Source organism: Macaca fascicularis, chromosome 7 (genome assembly GCF_037993035.2).
Source record: "Macaca fascicularis isolate 582-1 chromosome 7, T2T-MFA8v1.1".
Taxonomy (NCBI): domain Eukaryota; kingdom Metazoa; phylum Chordata; class Mammalia; order Primates; family Cercopithecidae; genus Macaca; species Macaca fascicularis.
The window spans coordinates 48,945,536-48,972,742 of record NC_088381.1 but is presented as its reverse complement, the minus strand read 5'-3'; the positions used below and the strand labels follow the sequence as shown (position 1 = coordinate 48,972,742).

Genomic DNA, 27,207 nt, shown 5'->3' with positions numbered 1-27,207 from the left:
TAATCCACTTCATGTGATCTAGTTAGGACCAGTGCTTGTGAACTTCAACATATACCTGGCCAAATGGTTGAAATATTTGTGTTTTAAATACTATTACATAGGAAACCCACTGATACTTACATTTTCTACAACCATTTATAGCTGGGTTTACATATGGTAACCTTTCTTAATTCCATATTGATTCACGGGTTGGACAAGTGTGAGTAGACTTACCGGGCAATACAACAGGATATCTGAAAACAGGTTAGTTCAGTTTGATAATTGCTTAGCCCAGTTTTGAAAAACCTGCTTTCCTTTTGAATATTTTGACTAATTTTGCAGAATAGATCCTTTTGACTCTAAGAGAGAAGGGAATGCAATACCAGCAAAAGATTTTTTCCTATTTTGTGTCATGTAACATGAATGGTATGTGGTCAAGCAGGTGTGTAACCTACCGGGTACTATAGTATCCAGTGAAATACAAGTCAATTCTTAAATTCTCCTGTCATTTATAATGCTAACATTTACAAATGACATACTCAAAATTTCATGAGAAGACACTAATCTGTGGCACAGTCCAATCAGGCTAATGCATTTGGAAAAGGTAATTATACCTTTTTTATAATTATACATATATATATATACACATGTCTATACATGTGTGTATATATATTTTTCTATATATATTTAAAAGACAACCTTAGTTAAAAAAAATTACTTATAAGATGAATCTTAGGGAGTTAGGAAAGATTGTTCTCATATGCTTTAACTCTCAGACTGAAGATACTCTGATATTTAAATAAACATACTTTGCATTGTCAGAAAGATAACTTTTCCCAGAGAGGATTTGACTTCAATAGTCCAGATTAGCTGCCTAAGTCAACAGTCACTGTAATAACATTGTTTTCTTATCTTTATCTACACTTGTGGCCTATCAGCGACCTTTGTCACTTCTCTTGCTGTCCCTCCCTCTGTATTTGACCTCTATGGATGACTGCCAGTTCCTAATCTTTTTCCTAGCTCCATCTTCCATTAGGACTGGTTTTTATCCAAAATGTACTGACTTGAAATGGAAACTTTTTTTGATAGCTTTCTCTTTGACTTTTAGTTTCAACTCCTGCTCACTCAGGCCTGCTATGTAACCTGTACTTATTTACCCTTACTGTGTTTTCCCTTCTTGGCTAAAAGGAACCAAGTTACTTTCTCTGTGGTCACTGAGTGGTGAGGTTATTTTGGGCCATGCGGGCTGGGGGCAGGGTTAGGCTGGAGAGGTAGCTGAAATAAGTTTCATGGCTGAAGCTAATCTTTGGTTTTCAAGTCTTATATGCCTTGCAATCTAATTCTCATTAGGAATAGAATTAATGTGTGTACCCAACATGTCATCTGGTTGTTTACTATTTGAAACAACTGAAACACATCAGTATTTCTGGAGGCATAGCATTTTGTTTTACTCTTCGTTCCACATTTTAAAAATTACATTCCTTGCATTTTTAATTAAGTAAAAGGGCTGAGAAAGGTAACTTTTCTTCCTTTATGTTTAAAAAACAAACCAACTCTAAGTCTGTGAAGTTTCAGATACAAAATCATCCTGAAATTACCATGACATAACTAAAAACAATTCTGCCAGAATTAAGGATAGAGAGGAAAACCTGTAACTATCAGGAAGCACAACTATTTATCTGAAACAACAGGTAGCCTTGGGAAGGTATCAACTATGAATTTTAGAAGCAAATAACTTTGGATATAAGGAGGAAGTGTGTGCATGGCTAATAGAAAAGGCAGAGAAAAGCAGTTATTAATCGAGAGTAGCAAGTCTACCCAATCAGTGAGCAAACTGAGAGGTCCACCAGACATTAATTTTAATGAGGTTACTCGAGATTTCCCCTTTCTTCAAGCATTCCAGGAATCAGATGGAGGAAGATAGGGTAACATCATCTTTATCAAATATTTGCAAACGTTATGCAGATAGCTGGAAAAGCCCGTGCATGGTGAATGGAAGAGATATCACATAAAACCGAGTAACTGTCTCATAATATTTAGGTCTTAAATGAAGTTAGGCCTTGATCTGCTTCCAGCCAGTTGATCTCTTAATTATGTAGGCTGTGCAACAAGTTTTTGGTTCTGTTTTATAGTTTTCTTCCCTGCATTCCTCTAGATTTAATATATTCTTGATTTGTTTTACAGATCACTGCTTTTCCTCCAGAAAAAGCCAATGTGGATAAGGGAGACTAAAGGAAATTAATTATGTACCAATAAGAAAAGTCTTACTTGAACCTTGTGTGTAATAAATGTTCAAATAAGTTGGTTATAAGGTTTTGGTGTACAATTTCAAGGTATTTTCATAGAACATATTGCTCTCAAGTCAGGGTTAAAGTGAAACGTTCCATGGGGATAACACAGAGGATGATATTCTTTCAGGAAAAAGAGTATTAAGCTTTCCTCTACCAGGCATCTTCCCTCAGGCACTGAGATTGCAGCCATCCAACAAATGGGGAAGGGCAGAAAGAGGAGCCTTCAAAAGTCACAAATATACTTCAATAGTTACTTTTTAGCAAGTGTGGCAATGAGATCTTTCCATTCTCCCCTCTTCTTTGTGATGTATGTAGGGGTGAGTAGCTGTAGCAGTGATTCTGTCTGTTGCCTAAAGAAGTTCTGACACAAGGCCTCAGTGTTACATATCACGTACATCCCACAGTCATAGCTGTTTTGTTGGGCAGGGGCTTTCTCTTCCACAAAGGCCAGTTTGTCTCCTTTTCTGCCTAAGAAAGCTTCCAGTTTCTCTGCTACCTGCTTCGCGTGGACTGAGTTGCTCCTGCTATGGGAATCATAATGAAAAAAGCTATTTTTATCTCGGAGGTAGACCAATAAACTCCAGTGGGTTCCTCCGGCTGCCTGGTTGGAGTTATCATTGATGGCTAAAAATACAACTCTCTTGTGGGGGAGGTCCAGTGGTTCAAGGAACATGGAGATCTCTGCTGGGTTGCTAGTGCACTTGATGAACTGGGTGACTTCAGGGCTGATGAAACTGACATCATCAGAGCAGTCATGAAACTGACTGTTGGCAAAGTACTCAAAGGCAAACCCAATAATATGGTCATTGAGCCAGCTTGGCGGATCCAATAGTGAGACATCTGATTGCCGCAGCAGACTGTCCATGTAACTCAAGACTACGGGGTCCATCTTGTACTGACGAGGGCTGCTCAGAAATTCCAGAAGCTGAACAAGAGCCAGAAGACAATAATACTGTCAATAAATACCTGACTGTAAAATGGGGCTGGAAAATAGTAGTTACTTTTATAGGTTGTGGTAAAGAAATACACAGTTGACCCTTGGACAAGGTGGGTTTGATCTGTGCAGATCTACTTACACATGGATTTTCTTCCGCCTCTGCCACCCCTGAGACAGCAAGACAAATTGCTCCTCTTCCTCCTCCTCTTCAGCCTACTCAACATGAAGATGAGGAGGATGAAGACCTTTATGATGATCCATTTCCACTTAATGAATAGTAAATATATTTTCTTTTCTTCATGATTTTCTTAATATTTTCCCCTAGCTTACTTTATTGTAAGAATGCAGTATATAATACATTTACAAAACGTGTGTTAATTGGCTATGTTATTGATAAGGCTTCTGGTCAACAGTAGGCTACTAGTAGTTAGGTTTTTTTTTTTTTCTTTTTTGAGACAGAGTCTCACTCTATTGCCCAGGTTGGAGTGCAGTGGCACGGTCTCAGCTCCCTGCAACCTCTGCCTCCTGGGTTCAAGCAATTCTTCTGACTCAGCCTCCCGAATAGCTGGGATTACAGGCATGTGCCACCACGCCCGGCTAATTTTTTTTGTATTTTAAGTAGAGACAGGGTTTCATCATATCGGCCAGGCTGGTCTCGAACTCCTAACCTTATGGTCTGCCCGCCTCAGCCTCCCAAAGTGCTGGGATTACAGGTGTGAGCCACCACGCCCAGTGTATTTAAGTTTTTAGGGAGTCAAATCCTACACCTAGGCCGGGTGCAGTGGCTCATGCCTGAAATCCCAGCACTTTGGGAGGCCAAGGTGGGCAGATCACTTGAGGTCAGGAGTTTGAGACCAGCCTGGCCAGCACGGTGAAACCTCGTCTCTACTAAAAATACAAAAATTAGCCAGGTATGGTGGGACATGCCTGTAATCCCAGCTACTCGAGAGGCTGAGGTGGGAGAATTGCTTGAACCTGGAAGGCGGAGGTTGTAGTGAGCTGAGATCATGCCACTGCGCTCCAGCCTGGGCAACAGAGCAAGACTACATCTCAAAAAAAAAAAAAAAGTTATATCTAGAATTTTGACTGCATAGGGGGTTGGCACTCCTAGCCCCTGTGTTGTTCAAGGGTCAACTGTAACTATAAGAAATTCTAGCTTATGTGCTGCATGTAAACAATTAGAATGAAAACTGGAAAATTGCCATGTACACAGTAAGCATGAATTTTAAATATCCTCTTGAAGCACAGAAATTGGTTAAAATTATAGCTAATGTTTTACCAAACAACATACCATTAACTGTATTATTTGGCTCCTTAATGAATATGCATAATAACAAATTATATTAAAGATAAATTCAAAGAATCTAAAGAAAAAAGTTACTAATTATCAAGGGAAATAGTTTCCATTTCAACGTTAATTTTCTTCTCTCTCTTTTTTTTTTTTTTTTGAGAAGGAGTCTCGCACTGTCAACCAGACAGGAGTGCAGTGGCGCGATCCTGGCTCACTGCAAGCTCCACCTCCCGGGTTCACGCCATTCTCCTGCCTCAGTACCTCCCAAGCAGCTGGCACTACAGGGGCCCACCACAATGCCCAGCTAATTTTTTGTATTTTTAGTAGAGACAGGGTTTCACCATGTTAGCCAGGATGGTCTCGATCTCCTGACCTCGTGATCCACCCACTTCGGCCTCCCAGAGTGCTGGGATTACAGGCATGAGTCACTGTACCCGGCCTCAACATTAATTTTCAAAAGATAAGATAAAAATATTGCTTCTTCCTTCCATAATGGAACGTGACAGTGATTAGGACTGTAGTTAAAAGGAACTGTAACTTTAAAAACAGAAAATCATAAGACTAATATAAATGAAATTCATTCCCGATTCTGCCCTGCTATGAGCATGAGTGATATAACATGTGTTTGCCTGTTTCATAGCTTTAGCCTCAAGGGGTATGATAAAGATGACGTAATGTTTACAATATAAGTTAGAACTTCTTTTGACTTCTTTTAAAAGGTAGTATGGGATAAGATTCTGGAAACCTGGGTCTAGTCCTGGTTTTACCACTGATTTGCTGGTATCATCTTGAGCAGTCATTTAAATGACTTTGTCCTTGTTTTTCTAAAAAGGTATATGCCTTTTTTACAGATGGCATATAAAATCATTTAATCATTTTGTATGCCATCTGTAAAAAAGGCATATATCCACCTTACATACCCTAGAAAGTTGTAGAGAAGACCAAATAATTTTACCTGAAAGAAACTAAAAGAGTTTAAAAAGTTGTATAGTAGTATTTATCAATTAGATGACATTAGTAAGATAATCAGAAAATCTAGATAGAGCTCCAAACCAATCAAAGCAAATGAGGTTTGAAAACAAATATCCGTTAACATTACCTTGTTTAAATAAAAGAATGACTAACTTAGAGCAGAAGCAAGACAAGTTGTGTGATGAAATTAATATGCTTGTGACCCAAAGTGAGACAAGTCTGATGGGTGTGGGATATTTGAGCCTAACAGACTCAACAGAATTAACAGAGAGTTAGGTGTTATGCACTGACCTGGCAGCACAACAATATTTCTGAAAATCACACAGCAATAAACCGTCACATGCAGATTGAGAGTGCAAAACAAAGCCTATTATAAGAAAATAGTAATAATGCTGTAAAAGACAAGACTAGAATTATGACATCAATTTAATCAATTCTGACCATTAGACCAGTTATTTTACCACTTGACTACACTATTGAGCAATAATTTCATGATATAACCATTTTCGTGTAACAAAATGCTGCAAAAACCTGTATGAAAAATCAATACACCCCTCAAGAAAAAAACCCAAAGTAGATGAAGGGACATCCAACATGGTTGAATGTAGACGCAGTACATCATAATCTGACTACTTGAGAAACAACATAAGGCTGCTTATGAGAAAAAAGAAAAAATATATAATAAGATGGCATGAATTAGGATCTTCTTAAGAAAAAAAGACTAATGGAGAGACATAAACTGGAGCCAAGAATGAAGTTAATGAGCCACAGAGCACATTTGTTATGAGTGGGCCACAAATTTGGCTCTAAGCTTTTTGGCATCTAACCAGACAAAGTTAAACATTCACAAAGTCCATAAGATAAAAACAAAGCAATTGCTCAGGAGAGGTAAAATAATTCTTTGTATTATGGTCCGATAGTTTTTTCTCAAGAGATTTTCTTTTTTTTTTTTGAGACGGAGTCTTGCTCTGTCGCCCAGGCTGGAGTGCAGTGGCCGGATCTCAGCTCACTGCAAGCTCCGCCTCCCGGATTCATGCCATTCTCCTGCCTCAGCCTCCCAAGTAGCTGGGACTACAGGCGCCCGCCACCTCGCCCGGCTAGTTTTTTGTATTTTTTAGTAGAGACGGGGTTTCACTGTGTTAGCCAGGATGGTCTCGATCTCCTGACCTCGTGATCCACCCGTCTCAGCCTCCCAAAGTGCTGGGATTACAGGCTTGAGCCACCGCGCCCGGCCAAGAGATTTTCATAAAAGACATGGTGCATCATAACAAATAGTGCCTCACAATATCCTTACAACAGATGAAACAGTTAGATAGGATTGTTTCCTATAATAAGCTTTACTATCTAGCCTTATGGCAAATGGGCACAGATCAATCAAATGAAAGCAATTTGACAGAGGTTAGGTAATCAGCTTGTCGATGTGACTTGATGTAAGAGTTTATGAATATAAAGGCGGAATGACTGCTCCCTGGCTACAGCATCTGTCTCCCATGTCTTTAATAAACACTGCATAGTTGTGAGTGCCAGGTCATATAGCTTGGCAAAAACCCGGAGACTTACTCTCTACACTGCCTGCTGAAATCACACCCACTCTTCAACACCAACCCAACTAGGGAAAGGAGCCTACAAGAAGACTGCCTCAACAGTCAGTCATCTCTCACCTTGAAGGGAATGTCCACAGGCTGGGCTGAGATTTTCTTCAGAAATAGTTTTTGTGTTTTGTCTGTTTGATTTTTAAAATACCCAGCACATAGACAAAATGTTACTTAAGGCCCTAATTCTGTTCCATACAGCATGACAGCAACAGTTTAATTCCAAAAATTCTAATGCAAATATAACTCAACTAGCCTTTAGCCAAACCCATCCTTGGCCAAGAAAAATAACTCTAAACTTCATACTTGAAGACTTGAATTTTAGATTCAATTCTGTTACTCATTGGCTGTGTGATCATAAATAAATTAAATTTCCTTAACTCTCACTTTCCTTTTCTGTAAAGTGAAAATATTTTCTATTTTTATTTTTTATAGTCCATAGTTTTGTTTTGTTTTGTTTTGTTTTTAACACCTACTATGTCATGAATTCAGCAGCCCAGGCTTCTTTCTATTATTTCTCGCAAAGTGTGCTTCTCTGAGGCTGGGCACAGTGGGTCACGCCTGTAATCCCAGTACTTTGGGAGGCCGAGATGGATGGAGCACTTGAGGCCAGGAGTTCGAAACCAGCCTGACCAACATGGCGAAACCTCGTCTCTACTAAAAATACAAAAATTAGCCAGGCGTGGTGGTGGGTGCCTGTAATCCCAACTACTCGGGAGGCTGAGGCAGCAGAAATGCTTGAACGCGGGAGGGGGAGCTTGCAGTGAGTTGAGATCACGCCATTGCACTCCAGCCTGGGCAACAGAGCAAGACTCTTACTCAAAAACAAACAAAAAACAAAAAAGTGTGCTTCTCTGGGTGGAGCAGGCTAGTGCTTCAGGTGAACCCAGGCACCTTTCTCTTTGGCTTCCTTCTTTTTCCGATCATTTTCCTTCACGATTTCAGGAAGCTATCTCTGTTCTCAGAGTGCTTAATGCGCTCAATATGCACGTTAATTCTCTTGGCAAGAATCTTGCCCTTGTTTGTTTACAACAATGCCAACAGCATGCTGGGTATCACTGTAAGCTCTTCCAGTTTGCCATGGTAACACTTGTGGGGCATTCCTTTTTGAATAGTATCCATTCCCTTGATGTCTACAATATCATATTTCTTATAGATTCACATTATGTGGCCAAAGGAACAACTCCATGTTTCTTCCAAGGCCTAGAGAAGATATATTGGATGCCTCTCCTCTTTCCCTTTGTGTTAGTCATTTTGGCGAATTACTGGAAGATGGTGTTTTGGGCCAAAAGGCAGTATTTTTTATTTTTATATTAAAGACAGGGTTTCGCTCTGTTGCTCAGGCTGGAGCACAGTGGTGCAATCATAGCTCGGAGCAGGCTCAAACTCCTAGGTTCAAGCGAGTTTCCTGCTTCTGCCTCCAGAGTAGCTAGGACTGCAGGTGCGTACCACCATGCCTGGCTAATTTTTAAATTTTTGTAGATACAGAGTCTCACTTTGTTGCCCAGACTAGTTTCAAACTCCCGAGCTCAAGTGATCCTCCTGCCTGTGCCCCACAAAATGTTGGGAATACAGGTGTGAGCCACTGTGCCCAGCTTAAAGTGAGAATAAGAATACATGACCTTTATCACGTGGTATTTGTCAATATAAAATAAAGAAACATACATAACTAGGATTTTAAAATACAACATAAGGCCAAGGCAGGCAAATTGCCTGAGATTAGGAGTTCCAGAGCAGCCAGGGCAACATGGTGAAACCCCGTCTCTACTAAAATACAAAAAATAAGCCAGCATGGTGGTGGTGCCTGTAGTCCTAGCTACTAGGGAGACTAAGGCACAAGAACAGCTTGAACCCAGGAGGCAGAGGTTGTAGTGAGCCTAGACAGCGCCACTGCACTCCAGCCTGGGTGACCGAGTGAGACTCCATCCAAAAACAACAACAACACACAACAACAACAACAACAACAAAAAAACAGAAAAAAAACCCCAAGAACAAATAAACAAAAAAAAAAAAGACAAAAAGTGTTCCTAGGTATAAATTATGGCATCAGTAATTTATAACCTAATGACTGATAACTGTAATGTACTTCACTTAACAAATGTTTACTGAGTGTTCTCCTTTGTGCCAGGGGGTGGCAATACAGAATGAGAATGAAATAGTTTCTACCCTTACTGAGCTTAAACCTATTTTGTTATAATGAACATATACTGCATATGCAATTCTTTTAGTCAATAAATACCTACTGAGCACCTAATATTAGGTCCTATGGGAGATACAAAGATGTATGAGGTGGTTTGTAGTCAATGAGATAAGAAATCCATAAGAGGCACACACAGAATGTATCGGAATTCACAAAAAGAATAATCTGGCTAACAGGATGAAAAGGCATGAGTGCTCGGATCAGAAATGGCTTTGAGGAAAGGGGCATAAAAGTGGGCTCTTGAAGGGCAAGTGGAGTTGGATGCATGGGGAAGACAGAGAGGCAAAGAAAGTGCTTTCTTTTTTTTTTTTTTTTTTTTTTTGAGACGGAGTCTCACGCTGTTGCCCAGGCTGGAGTGCAGTGGCGCAATCTCGGCTCACTGCAAGCTCCGCCTCCCGGGTTCCCGCCATTCTCCTGCCTCAGCCTCCTGAGTAGCTGGGACTACAGGCGCCCGCCACCGCGCCCGGCTAATTTTTTGTATTTTTAGTAGAGACGGGGTTTCACTGTGGTCTCAATCTCCTGACCTTGTGATCCGCCCGCCTCGGCCTCCCAAAGTGCTGGGATTACAGGCTTGAGCCACCGCGCCCGGCCAAGAAAGTGCTTTCAAATGTGGAGAGAATCCTGAATAGTCTAGCATGGCTAGAATGAAGTGGGAGTAGTAGGGGTACAGGCAAATATTAGAGGATTCTTAGAAGCTAAGTGGTGACAGACTGAATTGCGGTGAAGGAGTTTGAAATTTATACTGGAGGAAATGGGAGCCATTAATGGCTGGGTCAATGCTTTGGGAAGGTAATAATTCAGCCATAATATATAGAACTAATTGGTAGGGGGAAAAATGGAAAGCAGAGCTCAATTAGATTTTTTCTTTTTTTTTTGAGGTGGAGTCTCACTCTGTCGCCCAGGCTGGAGTGCAGTGGCGCGATCTTGGCTCACTGCAACCTCTGCCTCCTGGGTTCAAGCGATTCTCCTGTCTCAACCTCCCGAGTAGCTGGGATTACAGGTGCCTGGCACCATGCCTGGCTAATTTTTGTATTTTTAGTAGAGATGGGGTTTCACCATGTTGGCCAGGCTGGTCTCGAATTCCTGACCTCAGATGATCCACCCGCCTCAGCCTCCCCAAGTGCTGGGATTACAGGCATGAGCCACTGTGCCCGGCCCAGTTAGATTTTTATTGCAAGTAAAGGTAGGAGGTAATGACCTAAAGCAGGAGAAATGATAGTAGGAATGTGGAGGAATAGATATTGTAGACAGAGCATCAATAAGACTCAATAAGTGATCAGAGGAGGGTAGATAAAAAAGAATTATGAGGCCAGGAGGCGGAGGTTGCAATGAGCCGAGACTGTGCCACTTGCTTCCAGCCTGGGGGATAGAGTGAGACTCCGTTTCCAAAAAAAAAAAAAAAAAAAAAAAAAAAAAGAATTACGAAATGGTCTGAAGGTTTCAGTTGGGGTGAGTGAGACGATGATAATAATATTATCAATGAGGTGGGAGAAAAGGAGACGGAAGGGGACCTTAGCAAAAAACCAGGAGCCATCTAGAATCATTTATGAATATTTCTTTTCTATGTAGTGAGTACTGTGCCTGGCATATCAGAAGTGCAATAAATGTTTGCCAGATGAATGAAATATTTTTAAAGGGAAGTCAGAAAATCTAGATTATGGGAAAAAAAGAAATAAGGCCACTTAAGATTTCTGTATTCTTTGTAATATCCTTATTCTCTGGTTTTGTGTTTTGCCTGTTATCCTTTATTGTTCTGTTGTTACTAGTAAATTTGTTCAGAGTTAAAAGATCTGTGTACTTGGTCTTGGTGGATGGTAAGCAAGACTAGGGGAAGGGCAAGAAAAGTGAGTGAACTGGGGAGCCAATGACCTCCTCATAGTTCTATTTGTAAAATCTTACCAAATATATTATAGCTCTATGTTTTGGGGCTAGGAAGTCTTGGGTCTAGGCTCTGACTTTGCCACTTACTATTTAAGTGATCGTGGGCAAGTTATTCATCCTCTTTCTGGGCCTCATTTTCCTCATCTGTAAGATTAGGTAGTAATAACATAATCACAGGTTGTTACACGAATTAAAAACATGAGTGAAAACACTCAGCACGTTGTCTGGTCTACAGTAGACTCTCAAAAAAAGTCAGTTTCCTTCCCTGTTCCCTATATTTGAGGTGGCAATAATGGACCCCAAAGATTTCTTGAAAATAAAGCACTTGTCTCTTTACATAAAGCCACAAAGTGATCAAAGATGAAACTAGCCATGGCATGACTCTGCTCTTGTGCTTTATCTTTGGCATAAGGAGAGCAAATGTGAAATCCAGGGAAAATTGTTCTCTCAATCTGAGTGAAGCAATGATGTTAATGTATTGTCAGTATACACAAATCCTGTGATTACAGGGGTTAGTTTATTGTATCTTCCGACTTCTTTTTTTTTTTTGTTTTTTTGTTTTTTGAGACGGAGTCTCGCTCTGTCGCCCAGGCTGGAGTGCAGTGGCGCGATCTCGGCTCACTGCAAGCTCCGCCTCCTGGGTTTACGCCATTCTCCTGCCTCAGCCTCCTGAGTAGCTGGGACTACAGGCGCCCGCCACATTTTTTGTATTTTTAGTAGAGACGGGGTTTCACCGTGGTCTCGATCTCCTGACCTTGTGATCCACCCGCCTCGGCCTCCCAAAGTGCTGGGATTACAGGCGTGAGCCACCGCGCCCGGCCGTATCTTCCGACTTCTGTAACTAAATGAAGCTAATATTGAATTCATTAACTTTTTTTTCTTTTGAGATGGAGTTTTGCTCTTTTTGCCTAGCCTGGAGTGCAGTGGCATGATCTCAGGTCACTGTAACCTCTGCCTCCCAGGTTCAAGCAATTCTCCTGCCTGAGCCTCCCGAGTAGCTGGGATTACAGGCGCCCACCACCATGCTTGGCTAATTTTTTATATATATTTTTTTAGTAGAGGCGGGGTTTCACCATGTTGGCCAGGCTGGTCTCGAACTCCTGATCTCGGGTGATCCACCACCTTGGCCTCCCAAAATGCTGGGGTTATAGGTGTGAGCTACGGCACCTGGCCAGATTAACTTTTAACTGGAGGTGTTACTGCTGTTTCAGTCTGGATTTTTTTTTTTTTTCTTTTTTTGAGACAGGGTCTCACACTCTGTCACCCAGGCTGGAGTGCAGTGGTGCAATCATGGTGCAGCCTCGACCTCCTGGGCTCAAGTGATCCTCCTGCCTTAGCCTCCTAAGTAGCGGGGACCACAGGTGCCTGTCACCACGCCTGGCTAATTAAAAAAAGGAAAAAATGTGGCCGGACGCAGAGGCTCATGCCTGTGATCCCAGCACTTTGGGAGGCCGAGGTGGGCAGATCACCTGAGGTCAGGAGGTCGACACCAGCCTGACCAACATGGAGAAAGCCGGTCTCTACTAAAGAAAAAAAAATACAAAATTAGCTGGGTGTGGTGGCGCATGCCTGTAATCCCAGCTACACTGGAGGCTGAGGCAGGAGAATTGTTTGAACCTGGAAGGCTGAGGCAGGAGAATCGCTTGAACCCGGGAGGTAGAGGCTGTGGTGAGCCGAGATCGCACCATTGCACTCCAGCCTGGGCATCAACAGCGAAACTGACTGAAAAAAAAAAAAAAAAAATTTGTAGAGATGAGGTCTCACTATGCTGCCCAGGCTGGTCTTGAACTCCTGGGCTCCAGTGATCCTCCTGTCTAGCCCTCCCAAAGTGCTGGGATGATAGGCGTGAGCTACCTCACCCGGACTCAATCTGGATTTTTAATGAATGGAAATGCTTAAAAATACTAATTTACAATGGCTATTAATGATAATTGTCTATTTTGTATAAGTATTTATTTTATGGGATTAAAATATATATTAGAGTCTTAAATTAACAAGCATTTTATATGGTATACAGCAATTCTCAAAACTTCAGGGAAAATAAGCCTGTTGGCTATTGAATTAAGTAGTGCTCCAGATAAATTTGTTTTACTGAAAACATACTTCTCCAGAATTGTGACCTTTACTCATTTTTTTCTAATTATTCAGTAAGCGTTCCTTAAAAAAAGAGAGAGAGAAACAGCCTCATTCAAGTATGTTTTTTAAAAACATTACAAAGTAAGTGCAGATTATAAAAGTCAGTTGTTTCTAAATGCAATTGCCTTCCTCACTCCCTTTGGCTACGATTTTAAGTTGTACCAAACTACAAATGCTCAGAGACGCATCTATGCTTCTCTAAATGGATACATGCCCATGTGCCAGCAGATAGCAACAAAGTCCAAGAAACAAACACAAGTTAATCACAGAGCATCTTCCTAGAGCTTTAATTTGACCAACTTTAGGGGAAAGAGCTAAACAACTTAATCATTGACTTAAAACATTTAAATCAGCAACTAAAAATATTTTAATTATTAACATAAACTTGGGCATAAAATGCAAAATCAGCATGAAATTTAAAAATAAAATATGAGAGTCTCATAGAACTTTTGCAACTGTGGCAGGCAATTTTTTCTGTTTCATTCAGTTTCCTCTGTTGGCTTGGATACTTCAGGGGAACAGTCTAATAACTACTTACAGCTGATGTGTTTGTGACATAAACCTCAAATTCTTAGGAACCAGATTCCCTAATAATAAAGGAATGAGCACAAGCTTATGCTTTAGCAGCTTAAATGTGTACAGGAGAGAAACATTTATTAAAGCAAATTTATTCATTTGGTTAAAATATATTTACTGATGTCTTATGTGTCCCAATTTTGCCTGCCATAATCAGACTGAAAACTGAACCTGGTTACTATATAATGGATTACAGACATCATTCAAGAGTTAGTTTTTTTCTTTCTCTCTCTCTCTCCTCTCTGTTTTTTCTTCCTACCTTCCCCTCCCCCTCTCCCCTCTCCCTCTTTCTTTCCTTCTTTGAAAACGTCTCACTCTGTTGCCCAGGATGGAGTGCAGTGGCACAGTCATAGCTCATTGCAGCCTTTAACTGATGGGCTCAAGTGATCCTCCCATCTTGACCTTCCAAGTAGCTATATGCACTATAGGTGCATACCACCATGTCTGGCTAAGTAAAAATTTTGTTTAAAATAGAGGCAGGGTCTCCCTGTGTTGTCCAGGCTCATCCCAGAGTTTTCTACTGTCTTCACACCTCACATCCAATTGACAACAAGTCCTGTTGATTCTATAGCCTAAATGTTCTAAATCTGTCCAGTGCTTTCCATCTTCACTATTATTACCTTAGTCAAATCTATCACCATTTCTTTCCTGACCTAGCCTAAGAGGTCTCCTATTTATACTACTGACCCTGCCAATAAATTTTCCATCAAAATAATTGCTTAAACATTTAAATTAGGTCAGGTCTGTTTCCTGCTTAGGACTCTCTAGTAGCTCACTATCATACTCGGAAAAAAATGAAAATTCCGTACCCTAGTTTACAAAACCCTACATGAAAATGTGGCTTCAGCTATTTCTCCAACCTTATCTCCTCCTATCTCCCTGCTTGTCCACTAAGCCCCAGCCACAAAGACTTTCTTTTTATTCCTCAAATACACCAAGCTTTTTCCCTCCTGAGGGTGGTACAAGTTGTGCCTGGACCTTCTAGGAGTTAGCTCCTTCTGTTGGACAGATCTTAGTTTAAATGCCACTAAGTCACAGAGGTCTCAGGGCAGCCAAAATAAAGAGGCCACCAGTTACTATCACTCTAATTTCAATTCCTTGAATAGCACTGATGACTATGTGATAGTTTTTAATTTATTTATCGGTTCATATTCTTTTTTCCTCCCCCTGCCTCTTCTCTTTCCCTTTCCAAAACAAGAATGTAAGCTCTATGAAAATAAGACGACAAGGGGCCCTGTCTGCCTTGTTTGCCATTTTAACCCCAGGGCCTAAAACAGTGCTTGTCAGGCAGGTACTCAATAAATAAATGTAGAGTAAATGAATACATGAGTATACAGCTCAACATAATATAAATCAAGTTCGGCAGAGAAATGTTTACATTTACAGAGTCTGGGAAGTGAAAGGGCCTTTACTATCACTTCTAATTTAATTTCCAACTCCATGCAAGAATTCATTTCTGCTCTCAGGGAGAAAGGTGCAGAACCTTGACTTAAAACTAGGGGTGTGGTATTGGAGCAGAAATAGATAAATCAATAGAATAAAAAAATTCATATGTAGATAAGAAATTTTAAATATGATGACGGAGTCTTTACAAATCAATGAGAGAGTCTGTTCTCGTAGTGTAGTAGAAATCATGTTTGCCTGACAAATCAACAGAGAAATTATGGATTATTCTAGCGTTTTCAGCGTGTTTGTGTGTTCCCCTGAACATTATGTTCCTATAGCAGTGCTGTCCAATAGGACTTCTTGTGACAGAAATTTTCTTTTTTTATTTTTTGAGATGGAGTCTCACTCTGTCGCTCAGGCTGGAGTGTAGTGGCGTGACCTTGGCTCACTGCAACCTCTGCCGCCCGGGTTCAAGTGATTCTCCTGCTTCAGCCTCCCGAGTAGCTGAGATTACAGGCGCCTGCCACTGCGCCTGGCTAATTTTTGTAGTTTTTTAGTAGACACAGGGTTTCACCAGCTTGAGCAGGCTGGTCTTGAATTCCTGACCTCGTGATCCACCTGCCTCGGCCTCTCAATGTGCTGGGATTATAGGCATGAGCCACGGTGCCTGGCCCAGAAATTTTCTTTGATCTGCAAAATGTTCAATACAGTAGCCACTAGCTCCTTGTGGCTATTGAGTTCTTGAAATATGGTCAGTGTGACTGAAGAATTGACTAATTTTAATTAACTAAAATTTAAATAGCCACACGTGGCTAGTGCTAGTATACTGGACAGCTCAGTTCCATAGGCTTTCATAGGTATTTGCTGAAATACCTATGAAGTGGGATTACATGGTTTAAAAAAATAGCTCACACCTATAATCCCAGCACTTTGGGAGGCCGAGGCAGGCAGATCACCTGAGGTCAGGAGCTCGAGACCAGTCTGGCCAATATGGCAAGACCCTGTCTCTACTGAAAAATACAAAAACAAATTGGGCATGATGGTGCGTGCTTGTAATTTCCGTTACTTGGGAGGTTGAGGCAGGAGAATTGCTTGAACCTGGGAGGCAGAGGTTGCAGTGAGCCGAGATCACCCCACTGCACTACAGCTTGGGTGACAGAGTGAGACTCCATCTCAAAATAAAGAAATAAAAAAGAAAAAAGATTACATGGTTAATTAAATTAGGGAATGCTAACTCCTAATGCACACACACACACACACTAGAAGCTAATGAGACTTTGACGATAAAAAATTTTAACTTTTTTTGGTATGATCTTTTCCCAAACTTATTTGACCATGAAATCCTCTTTCTTTTTTTGGAGGAATATCTAATAGTACTTTTATTATCTGTGTATTGAAGTATGGGATATGCTTGCTGGATTTTTTAATAAGTAGCGTTGGCACAACTTGTTAACTATTTGATTAAAAAAGTAAAGAGTTTTACCTCATACCTTATATCAAATTACATTTTAGATAGAATACAAATTTAAATATTAAAAAGTTAAAAAAATTGTTAGAAAATATTAGTTAATACACTTACATGGCTGGTCAATAAACACATGAAGAGACACTGGACTTCAGAGTAGTAATCAAATAAATGCAAGTTAAAATTTCATTTTTTTACCTGTCGAGTTAGCAAAGATGAAGAAAACTAATAAAAACTAGCATTGCTGAGAGATTATGGGAAATGAGTAAATGATGCCTCATTTTGATAGGAGTGTCATACATGCAAGCGTTTTCAAGGGTAATTTGCCATTATATTGGAATTCTTAAGAAATTTATATATGTAGGTATTATACTTTCATACATTTATCTTAAGGGAAACATTAACAATGTGTGCAAAAATTCAACAAGTCACATGGCAGTATTTATAACAGAAAAACTGGAAACAACCTGGAGTTCAAAAAAGGACTGGTAAATTAAATAACAGGGTTTCCACATGATGGAATAGTTTTCAGCCATTACATATAATATTATCAATACAAATTTATTAAGAGAAAAATGTTCATAATGTGCTTTGATATAAACATCTGTATATGATAAAAATACACACAAAAATAATCAAGAACGATATCCATCAAGTGTAAATATCATTTTAAGAAATAGGATTAATACTTTTTTGCCTTTTTCCTTCTACCTTTTGATACTGTGCTTTAATTTTTCCCCTTCTCTTAATAATGAACACATAATTAGTAAATACAGTGATTTCACTGAAGAGGAAGAAAAGATGTACCAGTTCCCACTCTTACAATGACATAAAGTATTTCCATTTTTTCAACTTCTGAGTCTTACTTCTGTCCTCTGGATAAAACAGGTCAATCTAATCTCTTTTCCATAAATGTTCAAACACAAATATTTAAAAATAATTTGATATTTACTAAAATTAGAAGATTATGTCCAACTTCTAATGTCTGATTCAACTTGCACTTTCACAAAAGGAATCACATCCAAGACCAAATATGCTTTTTATGGCAAAAATATTTTCAGGAAGGAAGTTCATGGCTTTTTTTTGGGGTTTCAATTTCCCCCCAATTAAACATTTCCTTTTAAAACTAAGCCTAAGTCATCTGGAGATCTGTATAACGTGGCATGTAAGAATGACCATCAAGATTTATTATATTACCCTCTTGAGTACACAGATTAGATTTTACTCATCCTTCTACCTTCAGTGCCTGACAAACTAGAGTTTTAATAAATAAATATTTTTCCTGAGGGAGCAAAATACGGAAGTGAAACGTATCTTGAAAAACTCAGGAAAACACAACACTGTTATAAATGTAAGAAATATTCTCAATTGTATAAATGAATTATGAATTTAAACAACATTCCTATAACATCAATATTTCACAGAGGAATTCAGCTCTCAAAGTACAAAATCCACTTGGTGTGACGATGATGCTTGGTAACTCTATTGCTATAAATTCCACTTTATTCCGCCTGGGGCCAAGGAGATAAAACAGGTGACTTTTTAGGATTTCATCTAACACTAAGGCTCTCCATTTATTGCTCTGGAACTAGGCACAGCGATCAATGGCTAAGATGTTATTGACCATGAAAATAATTTTATTCCTGGTCTACCATTTCTACCTCAAGAGTTCCATTTGTAGGCTGGGTGTGGTGGCTCATGCCTATAATCCCTGCACTTTGGGAGGCCAAGGTGGCTGGATCACCTGAGGTCGGGAGTTCTAGATCAGCCTGACCAACATGGAGAAACCCTGTCTCTACTAAAAATACAAAATTAGCCAAGCGTGGTAGTGCACAACTGTAAGCCTAGCTACTCGGGAGGCTGAGGCAGGAGAATCGCTTGAACCCGGGAGGTGGCGGTTGTGGTGAGCCGAGAGCACGCCATTGCACTCCAGCCTGGGGAAGAAGAGCAAAACTCTATTTCAAAAAAAAAAAAAAAAAAAGTTCCATTTGTAATTGTGTCACAGTTTTTGTCCTCAATATAAACCTGGTGGATACCAAGTTTTTCTTGTGGTGACTTAGTTTTGCTTCAAATTTTCTGAGAAATGACTTTACACAATTGCAAACTTTGAAATGACAGGAGTGAGGGCCAGGTGTGGAGAGGCCATTAGAATTAATAAGACATCTGTGTAAGATAATATTTTATAAAGGTGTAGATAGAACTTTATTTTAGTACATGTGGTAACAAAGTCTGATAAGGAGTGGTTAAGCTAAAGCCACGATTTACCTCATTTCACATATAATCACTGTGGTCAGCACATGGCAGCTCTATGCAAACACACTATTTGAAAGAACATAAAAAAATATGATCTTTTAATCTCATTTGTTCTGAGGATTTCAAATCCTGGCAAGTTACTTTTCTCATAGATAGTTAAAAGGTAAATTGTCATTACAAATTGCTCATTAGTGGGTTTCAAAAATGTGCCTGGCACATAGTAGAGGTTCAATAAATATCTAATGAATGAATGAGTAATGAATCACACCTCTTTGAGAGTTTTATTCACTGGCCGTCAGGGAAAGCAAGCCTAAGGTTTTCAAACAATAACACAGATGCTCAAAATGGTAACTACAGTTGGGACAAATTTTTTGGGATCAAGACAATGATCCAGTGCTTATATAAGTTGATTGTGGAGTAAGCCATTTAATTGGGAGCCAGAGAAAGGAACTCTCAGAAATTTTCTGTAAGTAATAAAAATCATTAAAAAGCCTCATAAAAGTATTATTTCTGATTTCAGATAGACCCACTCCTCCTCCTCCTGCAAAACGTATCAGATAGCTGAACCTCAAGTTCTGCATAAACTTGATTTTTCGTATCACCACCCAGATGGCCTCCAATTATTTGATGGACAGAAAGTCACTATAGGCTAGTCATGCTGAAGAAGGTGGTAATGGTGGCCTCTCTGAGAACCTAGTTCTGGAAATTAATTTTATAGGACTCATTTGGATCAGTAATACCTGAACCCCAAATTCAATTCTTTAGAATACGTTTAAAAAGTACATAATTTGGGTACTAGCTGGATTTGAGCAGTAAGTTTTTATAGTCTGGTATTGATCAGTTTCGAAGGAGATGGGCTGCCTGGGCCTTGAGGATTTTCCGTTCTTTGCTAATGTGTTTAAACTAAACTTCTTTCCCATCCAAGAAGTTTAAGGAATTGGCAGAGAGAGAGGAGTTCTGACTTTTAAAAGTCAGAAATGTAGGACTCACAGGTATAGATGGAATTTGACTGAGGAAGGCCTTGGCAAGATCTGTGAACTTATGGTAAGGCCATTGCTTTATTAGAAGTACTAACAATATCATTTATAATTCAAAAGACTGGGCTAGCCTCTTGACCACATAAAATGTTAACTGACTTCCACACTGGGGTATATATTCCTGTTGAAAGGTATGCAATTTATTCCAATGTATGTTACTCTAGCCTGGTCAGCACATTGTGGAAATAAAGGAATTTAGCAGACTCTCTAGAGATCACCTCAAGATTTTTTTTTTGAGACAGGCTCTTTCTCTGTCACTCAGGCTGGAGTGCAGTGGCATGAACACTTCAGCCTTGACCTCCTGGGCTCATGTAATCCTCCTGCTTCAGTCTCCCATGTAGATGGGACCACAGGCAGGCACCACTATGTCTGGCTAATTTTCTTCTTCTTTTTTATATATTTTTGGAGAGACAGGGTCTCACTTTGTTGCCCAGGCTGGTCGTGAACTCCTGGGCTCAAGTGATCCTCCTGCCTCAGCCTCCCCAAGTCCCGGGATTACAGGCCTGAGCCACTGCACCTGGCCCAAGATTCCGTTTTTTAAAAATTAACTTATTGGTCTAGTCTCTTCATTCCTATCTTCTCTTTAGATGATCTAACCTGCACATTATTCTAGATTTTCAAACAGAACTTTAATCACATTATTCTACTCCAAAAATTTTAACAACCCTCCATTGTCTACCAAATTAACTACAAATTATAGCCTGGCATTCAATGATTTCCACAAAAATAGCCCCAATCTACCTTTCCTGATTTATTTTCTGGTATTGCTCTCACAGATATATACATCCACAAGCTTAGTCCCTCTGCAGGCCCCGGTTATTAGGAAACAGTGGGATAGTACTGGTTGCTGCCCCAGAGGTAAAGGAGACACAGAAGAAAACAGCCAGCTTCTCATCCCAGCAGAGAGGCTGGGAAGTGAACACTGCTTCATCATTTTTCTGAAACATAGATTTGATGTCATGCTCTAGATTAAAACCATTACACTGAGATATTTTAAAACTTAGGATCCATAGACCAGGATGTGGCTAGAATATCAGGGTTCTGTGAACTTAGACTGGGAAAACAATTTGTTTTCAATAATCAGTAGCTGAAATTTAGCATTTCTTCAGTAAGTGTGGACCATAAACTACAGTATTAGCATTCTCTTTTTTTACCAATAGAAATCTGATATTTTCACATCACATTAAAGTTGCTGCAGGCATTTCAAAATATATAGTCATCATTACTTAGAAATTATATAATTAGACCTGCTGCCAGATTTTATTTGATGCATAAAGTGCATATATATCACATTTAATATTTTAAAAACTTAAAAAAATTAGTTTCTTTTATATTAGTATGTATTCTATTTTATACATTTAAGAACATTTTTCTGAGACTAAGTCTATAAGCTGGACTGCCAACGAGGTCCACTGGGTAAAAGAGGTTAAGAACCTTTTTTGTACTTATCAATTGTTTCTAGTATCATATATAATCTAAACTCTTCACCATGGAATTCAAGGCTCCTCATAATCTGTTCACACCCACTTTATCATCTTCATCTCTGTCCCACCTCTACTCTCCATGCTATGCTCTAGCTATACTAGACAACAATAACTCGTTCTTATCTGGGTCAGATAGACAGGTTTTTGGATTAACCCTAGTTAATACATAGCAGCCATACACTGTCTTGGTCTTTACCTCATACAGCTTCTCTGCCTGCTAATTCTTTGTTTAAAGGCCTAGTTGTCCCTAATACGGTAATTTTCGATCCTAATAGAGCTGTATTTTAAATATCTTTATATCTCATTACTAATTTAAATGATAAATAACAGAAAAAGATTCTAAATTGGCAAGGCACTGTATGTAGTAATCTCACGGGAGTGGATGTTGGTCTTTGCATCTCATAAATTGGCTTAGCTCTGATCATTTTTGGGGACAGATTTGGGGATGGCCTTTGAGCGGTAAGGCTGGAGACAACAGCTGACTAATTCTGGATGGAAGGGAAAGGGACAGCAAAGAGACGAGTAACTAAGTTGGACCTGATAAACACTGAGGAATGAACTGAAGGGAAAGGCAAGAGTGGCTCCTTCTCTCATTTCCCAGACCAGTTATTCAAAACATAACGCCACTCAAGTTTCTCATTCCATCTCCAAGCCTCTCCATAGTTAAATGACCTCCATCTTAATGTTACAGAGCCAACTCCCTCAACTTCTCTCTAGTTTAGTGGGTCTCAATCTTTAGCATTAGAGTCACCTGTGGAGCTTTAAAACAGTACTGACACCTGGCAAAACACAGAATTTAATTGGTCTAGAGTGGGGCAACAGTATTGGTTTTAACAGTTTCCCAGGTGATTCAAATGCACATACAAGGTTGTTTTCCACTAGTGCTCTCGATCTTGTAAATTAGCCTCCCTCACCCTCGAAGAGTCCACTTCTCGGTTTCGTGTACACTTTTGAGTCTTCTACCTAAACAGAAAACATTCCTGAGGGCCATATTCTCGTTCCTCATTTCCCTCACTTTATAATCATGCTTCTTTAAAGGGAAGTCTACAGTACGGTTTCCATCAGATTTTACTTTTCTTTTGACTCTTTCAAACCACCACTGTCACATGCTTTTGCACCCGTTATTCTCTCTTTTACCTCCTCTCTTATTTCTTTGACCAGGTACTGGATTACTAGTCTTTTAACACAGTCCTCTAAAAGTGACCCAAAAGTCACCTTGGAAAGGGCTTCCTCACGTTCTCCTCCTACACAACCTGGGACCCCTCTTCTGTGCGCAGACAGCATCCCGTGCATTTTTCTCAATTATCACTTTATTGTACTACTACTGCGGATTCTCTCACGGTCTCCTATATAAAAGCACTTCAAAAAGCTGAGACTATTTCATTCGCCTCTGACATTCTGGAACCCAAGACATGGAAACCACTCAGTGAAAAAGTCTGAGGAATGAATGGAAACGAAGACTTGGAAACGGAGGTCGGGGCGGGGACAATGAGGGTGGGTGGGAGGAGAGAGCGTGCGTGTTTGAAAGGGGGCGGGGGCTGTGACCGGCGGCGCTGAGAATCCAGGTCCAGAATCGGGAGGGAGCACGGATACGCCAGAATCTGAGTGAGTGGGGAAGCGATCCACTGCCGGGACAAACTGAGACAAACCAAAGTGGGGAGGAGGCTTCTTACCTGCCTCGGGCCTCACCACCCCAACCAGCCTTCAGACACCTCTGTATTGGCCGGAAATCGACAGCTACGGTCGCAAACCCAGAGGTTTCTTCCCCAACCTTGCGACATCCCTCTCCAGTACAGGGAGAATCTAAGGCAGAGTTCCCCACTCTGCCGTAAGGTGAGGAAGAAAAATTTGGGCGGGGCGGCCTGGGGCCTAGGAAATGGGGCGTGTCCGCGCAAGCGCACGCTGTACTCTCCGGTGGCGTCACGTGCGGGGGCGGGACCGGGCGGGACCGGGCGGGACCGGGCGGGGCCGACCCAGGCTGGCAGTAGGGGGCGTGGGAGGTAAGTGCGCGCGCGCCTGCTCGCCTGCAGCCGTGGAGTCGCGCGGGGCGGGGTTGCGTGCGCGGGGTCGGGGGCGCGCGGCCGAAGCGGACAAGGGACGCAGCGACGGTTGACTGTGGCTGTTGAGAGAGTACAGGACAGTCAGGACCGCGAGAGGCGGCGACGGAGGCAGTAGCTGCACCGGCAGAGGCGGCCGCTGGCAGCAGTTGAGGCGGCGGTCCAACGCGTGCTCTCTGGGCGGGGTGCAGCGGGGGATGTGCCTGCCCAGGCCGGGCGGAGTCTCTCTGACAGGGCGGGGGATGCGCAGCGGCCGCTCGCCCGGACCCTGAGGCTGCGGGGTCCACCCTCCCGGAACCGTCCGACCCTCGGTGGCCTCGGCCTCCTCTGCCATCTCCCGCCCGACCCTGGGGCGGAGGGTGGGAGGCAGCTTCCGCCGAAGAGGAGGGGGCTGCGGTGGCCACCGCGGCGGAGCCCGAGGTAAGACCCGCCCAAGCGCTCAGCGGCCCTGCAGCCCGTCCTGGCCCACGTCTCAGCCTTGCTATTTGGCTCCGGTCGGGCCGCCCCGCCCCGTCCCAGCGGAGACGCCCCGCGAGCGGGTCTGCGCCGAGCCTCCCAAACACCAGATCACGGCCCCGGATCCCCAGTAGACCCCACCCCCCGTATCTTCCATTGGCCGGACACCATTCCGGTCCTCCAGCCTCCCCGGAGATTCTGTCACGGTCCCCCCAATCCAGCAGACCCCATTAGAACCCCTCAGAGTCTCTCAGGACTCCTAATGGAGCTTCCAGACTCCGTTACATCCTCCCTTGGGCTGACCTCATTACAGTTCCTGAGACAAAGTCTCGACCGCCCCCTAACCCATTGCGTTCCCCAGCTGCCCCTCGCCCTACCCTTTTTAATAGACCCCCTCCCAGCTCGCTCATCACCAAGCCGACTAGCGCTAACCCTAGCCATCACGGCTTTGAGATAGCCGCTGTCATGGTGCTCTTACTCCCGGTAGATGTGGTGACAGCCGTCACAGACTTTGGCTTCTCTCCCACCACCGACTGTAGCCTCTCTCACAGACCTCTCCTCAAGCAAACCTTGTTATCTTTCTCCTCAGTCGCGATCCTTTCTTTGGTTGAAAGGGCTTTGCCATGAAATCCTGAGGGAATATTTGCTTAGCCTAGTGTATTCGCTCCATTGTGACTTAAGGGGACCGACCGAGACCCATGTTTGGAGGGGTTGGGCTGAAAAAAGCGGGAGGCAGAGTGAAGTTATGGAAGCATGGGGCCAGTTGTGTGTGTGCCATTATAAGGTCACAGAGCCTGCGCCTCATCTTGTCTGTTCTGTGTAGAACTGTGAGGTTGTTCATCTCTGGCGTTTTAGGGACCTCTGTAAGGATTAAATCATGTGGCACTAGTGGATATAACTATGTCGTCTTGTAGTATTACTTCACCTCCTTATCGATTGCTGCAGATACTAGAACTGTTTTTTATTTTTATTTTTAAAGGATGCCAGGGGACTTTTGGATTCACTGTTTTTGGATTTGCTAGAAAAATAAGACTTGTAGCTTTCCTTAATCCCTGAATACTTCGATGTCGGTTTAATAATAAACTTTTGCTGCCTGGTGCTGCTGTCTTGCTTCTCCAAGAAGCAAGTACAGAAATCATGCAGTGTTCACTGAGGTCATTACCAACAACAGCCTTCTCGATAGCAGTAAAATGTTGAATAAAATGTTTGTAGAAGTTGAGCTCCCGAGTTGTCAAGAAAGAAACGTAATGTTCCATCAAATGATCAGTACGTAATTTTAATATTGGTATAAAGATGAAATATAAAGAGGTCTTTGTAGTCATACACACACACAGTAAAAAATGTTAAAGTAACAGAAGGAGAAAATCACATTAAAATTATAGATAATAACAAGACGTAAAAGCCAAAAGTTTCAGAAGAGTAATGTAGTAAAAAGTTTCTGTTCCGCCTTCATTCTCCAGCCACCCATTTTTCCTCTTTAGAGGCAACCACTATTTCCAGCTTCGTGTGTATCCTTTCTGAGATATTTTCGATATATAAACCTATATACATTTATATTTTTAAGACACTATACACAAATGGTTGCCTACTTTACCCTCTATACATAGCCTGTTTTTTTCACTTAGTGCTACATCCTGGAGATCATTTATTAGCAATACATATGGAAGTGCCTCATTTACTGGCTGGATAGTATTCCATTTTTGTGGACTGGAGGTTATTTTTGGTTTTTTGCTTTTACCAACAATGCTACATGCTTTTCTTTTAAATGTATCTGCTGTTATATGTATATTTAAATAATTTTGTGATTTGAAAAAAATTCCTCATGATTCTTTTAGGTTGAACCTACAGAAAGGATGTAACTAAATGTCTCATTGAACCTCTGAGCTTCCACAGTGTGACTAGCTGTGGTAATTATATTTATTAAATTATTGAAGGATTTTAAAGCAGGGGACTGGAATGATCAGATTTGCATTAAAAAAAGTAATTCTGGCCGTAGTGAATTGAAGAGTAGAATAAGGCTAAAGGCAGGAATATTAGGGTTATCCAGGCAAATGGTGAGACTGGATCTGAACTTGGATATTGGGAGTTGAGTTGGTGATTTTATTGTATTTGGGGTTGCGGAGAAGTTGCATAGAGGATAAAATCTAGGATTCTGGCTTGTGCCTTTCACTGAGTTGGGGATTCCCATAAGGAGTGGGATTTTATTTTTATTTTGTCAAGGAAGAGGGATAGGGGGTTAATTTGTGACATGTTCAGTTTAGGTGACTATAGTTCTGTCAGATGTAGATGACCATTAAGCAGCTGGATTTGTGGCTGAAGCGCAGTGTCAGGTTCTGGGTTGATAGTAGTAGATTTTGGAGGCAAAATCATACAGAAGGAAGGAGAAAAGGTTTTAGGATGGAAACCCAACATTTAAATTACAGGTAGAGTTGAATATTTAAATTAGTAAATTACATGATTAAGTTCCTTAAAAAAATCTTATTCTAGTTTAAGCATTAACAGTGAGATTCACTATCTAATATATGAATTTTTAACAGTTATTTTCCCTTAGTTATTTTAGTACTATATAGTTCCTGAGGGAAATTGGGTAAACTTAGAGTTTTTTTTAAGAAAGTACCTCAATAGAAGTTAGCAATATAAACTCCATCTTTCCTAATCATTTGGATTATACTATGTGGAAGTTTGTTCAATCTTTAATAATTGCAGAGAAGTGTAGGAGGTTTGAAAATATGATTTCCCAAGAATATTAAGGTTTTTAGTTGGAGTGATTTTTGTTTATATTAACTCAGTTTGAAATAAATATTAGTCAAAGACTTTTCAGACATTTTAAAAACCACAGTATTGACTTAATGTATTGATTCCTAAGTCTAGAACTGCTGTCTACAGTGCTTGCCTTTGCTCTAGACCCCTGTAAAAGCACTGCCAAAGGACATCACCACTTTGATTCACATTTCACAAACACTTCAATCCAAACATTTAGGAAACAAAACTCTTCGTGCCTCTTTCCCCCCCAAAACGATGGGGAGAGATTCCTCATGAAACCTTCAGGAACCTGGGAATTGCCCTCGGCTTCACTCTGTAGTTCACTGCCAACATCCAGTTTGTTACTGTCTAGTACGTTTTCCCTCATGATATTTCAGGTCATTCCTTGTTACTTTTTGTTGCCTCTACCTTATTTTAACTAAAAATATCTGTTTATTTGGCTTCTGTAATG

General features: G+C 41.0%; 2 protein-coding genes across 32 annotated transcripts in view; one reads left to right on the top strand and one right to left on the bottom strand.

Annotated features, from left to right (window-relative positions):
• Nucleotides 1-1,821: 1,821 nt before the first annotated feature.
• SENP8 (SUMO peptidase family member, NEDD8 specific) lies at nt 1,822-23,215 on the bottom strand. Of its 2 annotated transcripts, none has more exons than XM_005559955.4 (2): nt 23,154-23,215; nt 1,822-3,195 (listed from the first exon to the last, which is right to left on the bottom strand). In XM_005559955.4, exon 2 carries the CDS (start codon nt 3,157-3,159, stop codon nt 2,521-2,523), a length of 639 nt encoding a protein of 212 aa, XP_005560012.2. In that variant the 5' UTR covers nt 3,160-3,195; nt 23,154-23,215; the 3' UTR covers nt 1,822-2,520. The 2 variants fall into 2 exon arrangements, with proteins under 2 accessions (XP_005560012.2, XP_065403494.1); XM_065547422.2 differs by lacking the exon at nt 23,154-23,215 and adding an exon at nt 3,347-3,415.
• The window catches only part of MYO9A (myosin IXA), a 306,446-nt gene continuing 302,242 nt past the window's right edge, over nt 23,004-27,207 (top strand). For 21 of the 30 annotated variants that reach the window (XM_073996173.1, XM_073996174.1, XM_073996177.1 and 18 more), the window contains exon 1: nt 23,536-23,957. The gene's annotated coding sequence lies outside the window, so the exon portion shown is untranslated. Of the gene's footprint in view, nt 23,314-23,434; nt 23,481-23,535; nt 23,958-27,207 lie in introns of those variants that run through there. The other 9 variants (XM_073996176.1, XM_073996166.1, XM_073996163.1 and 6 more) reach the window with 2 other exon arrangements.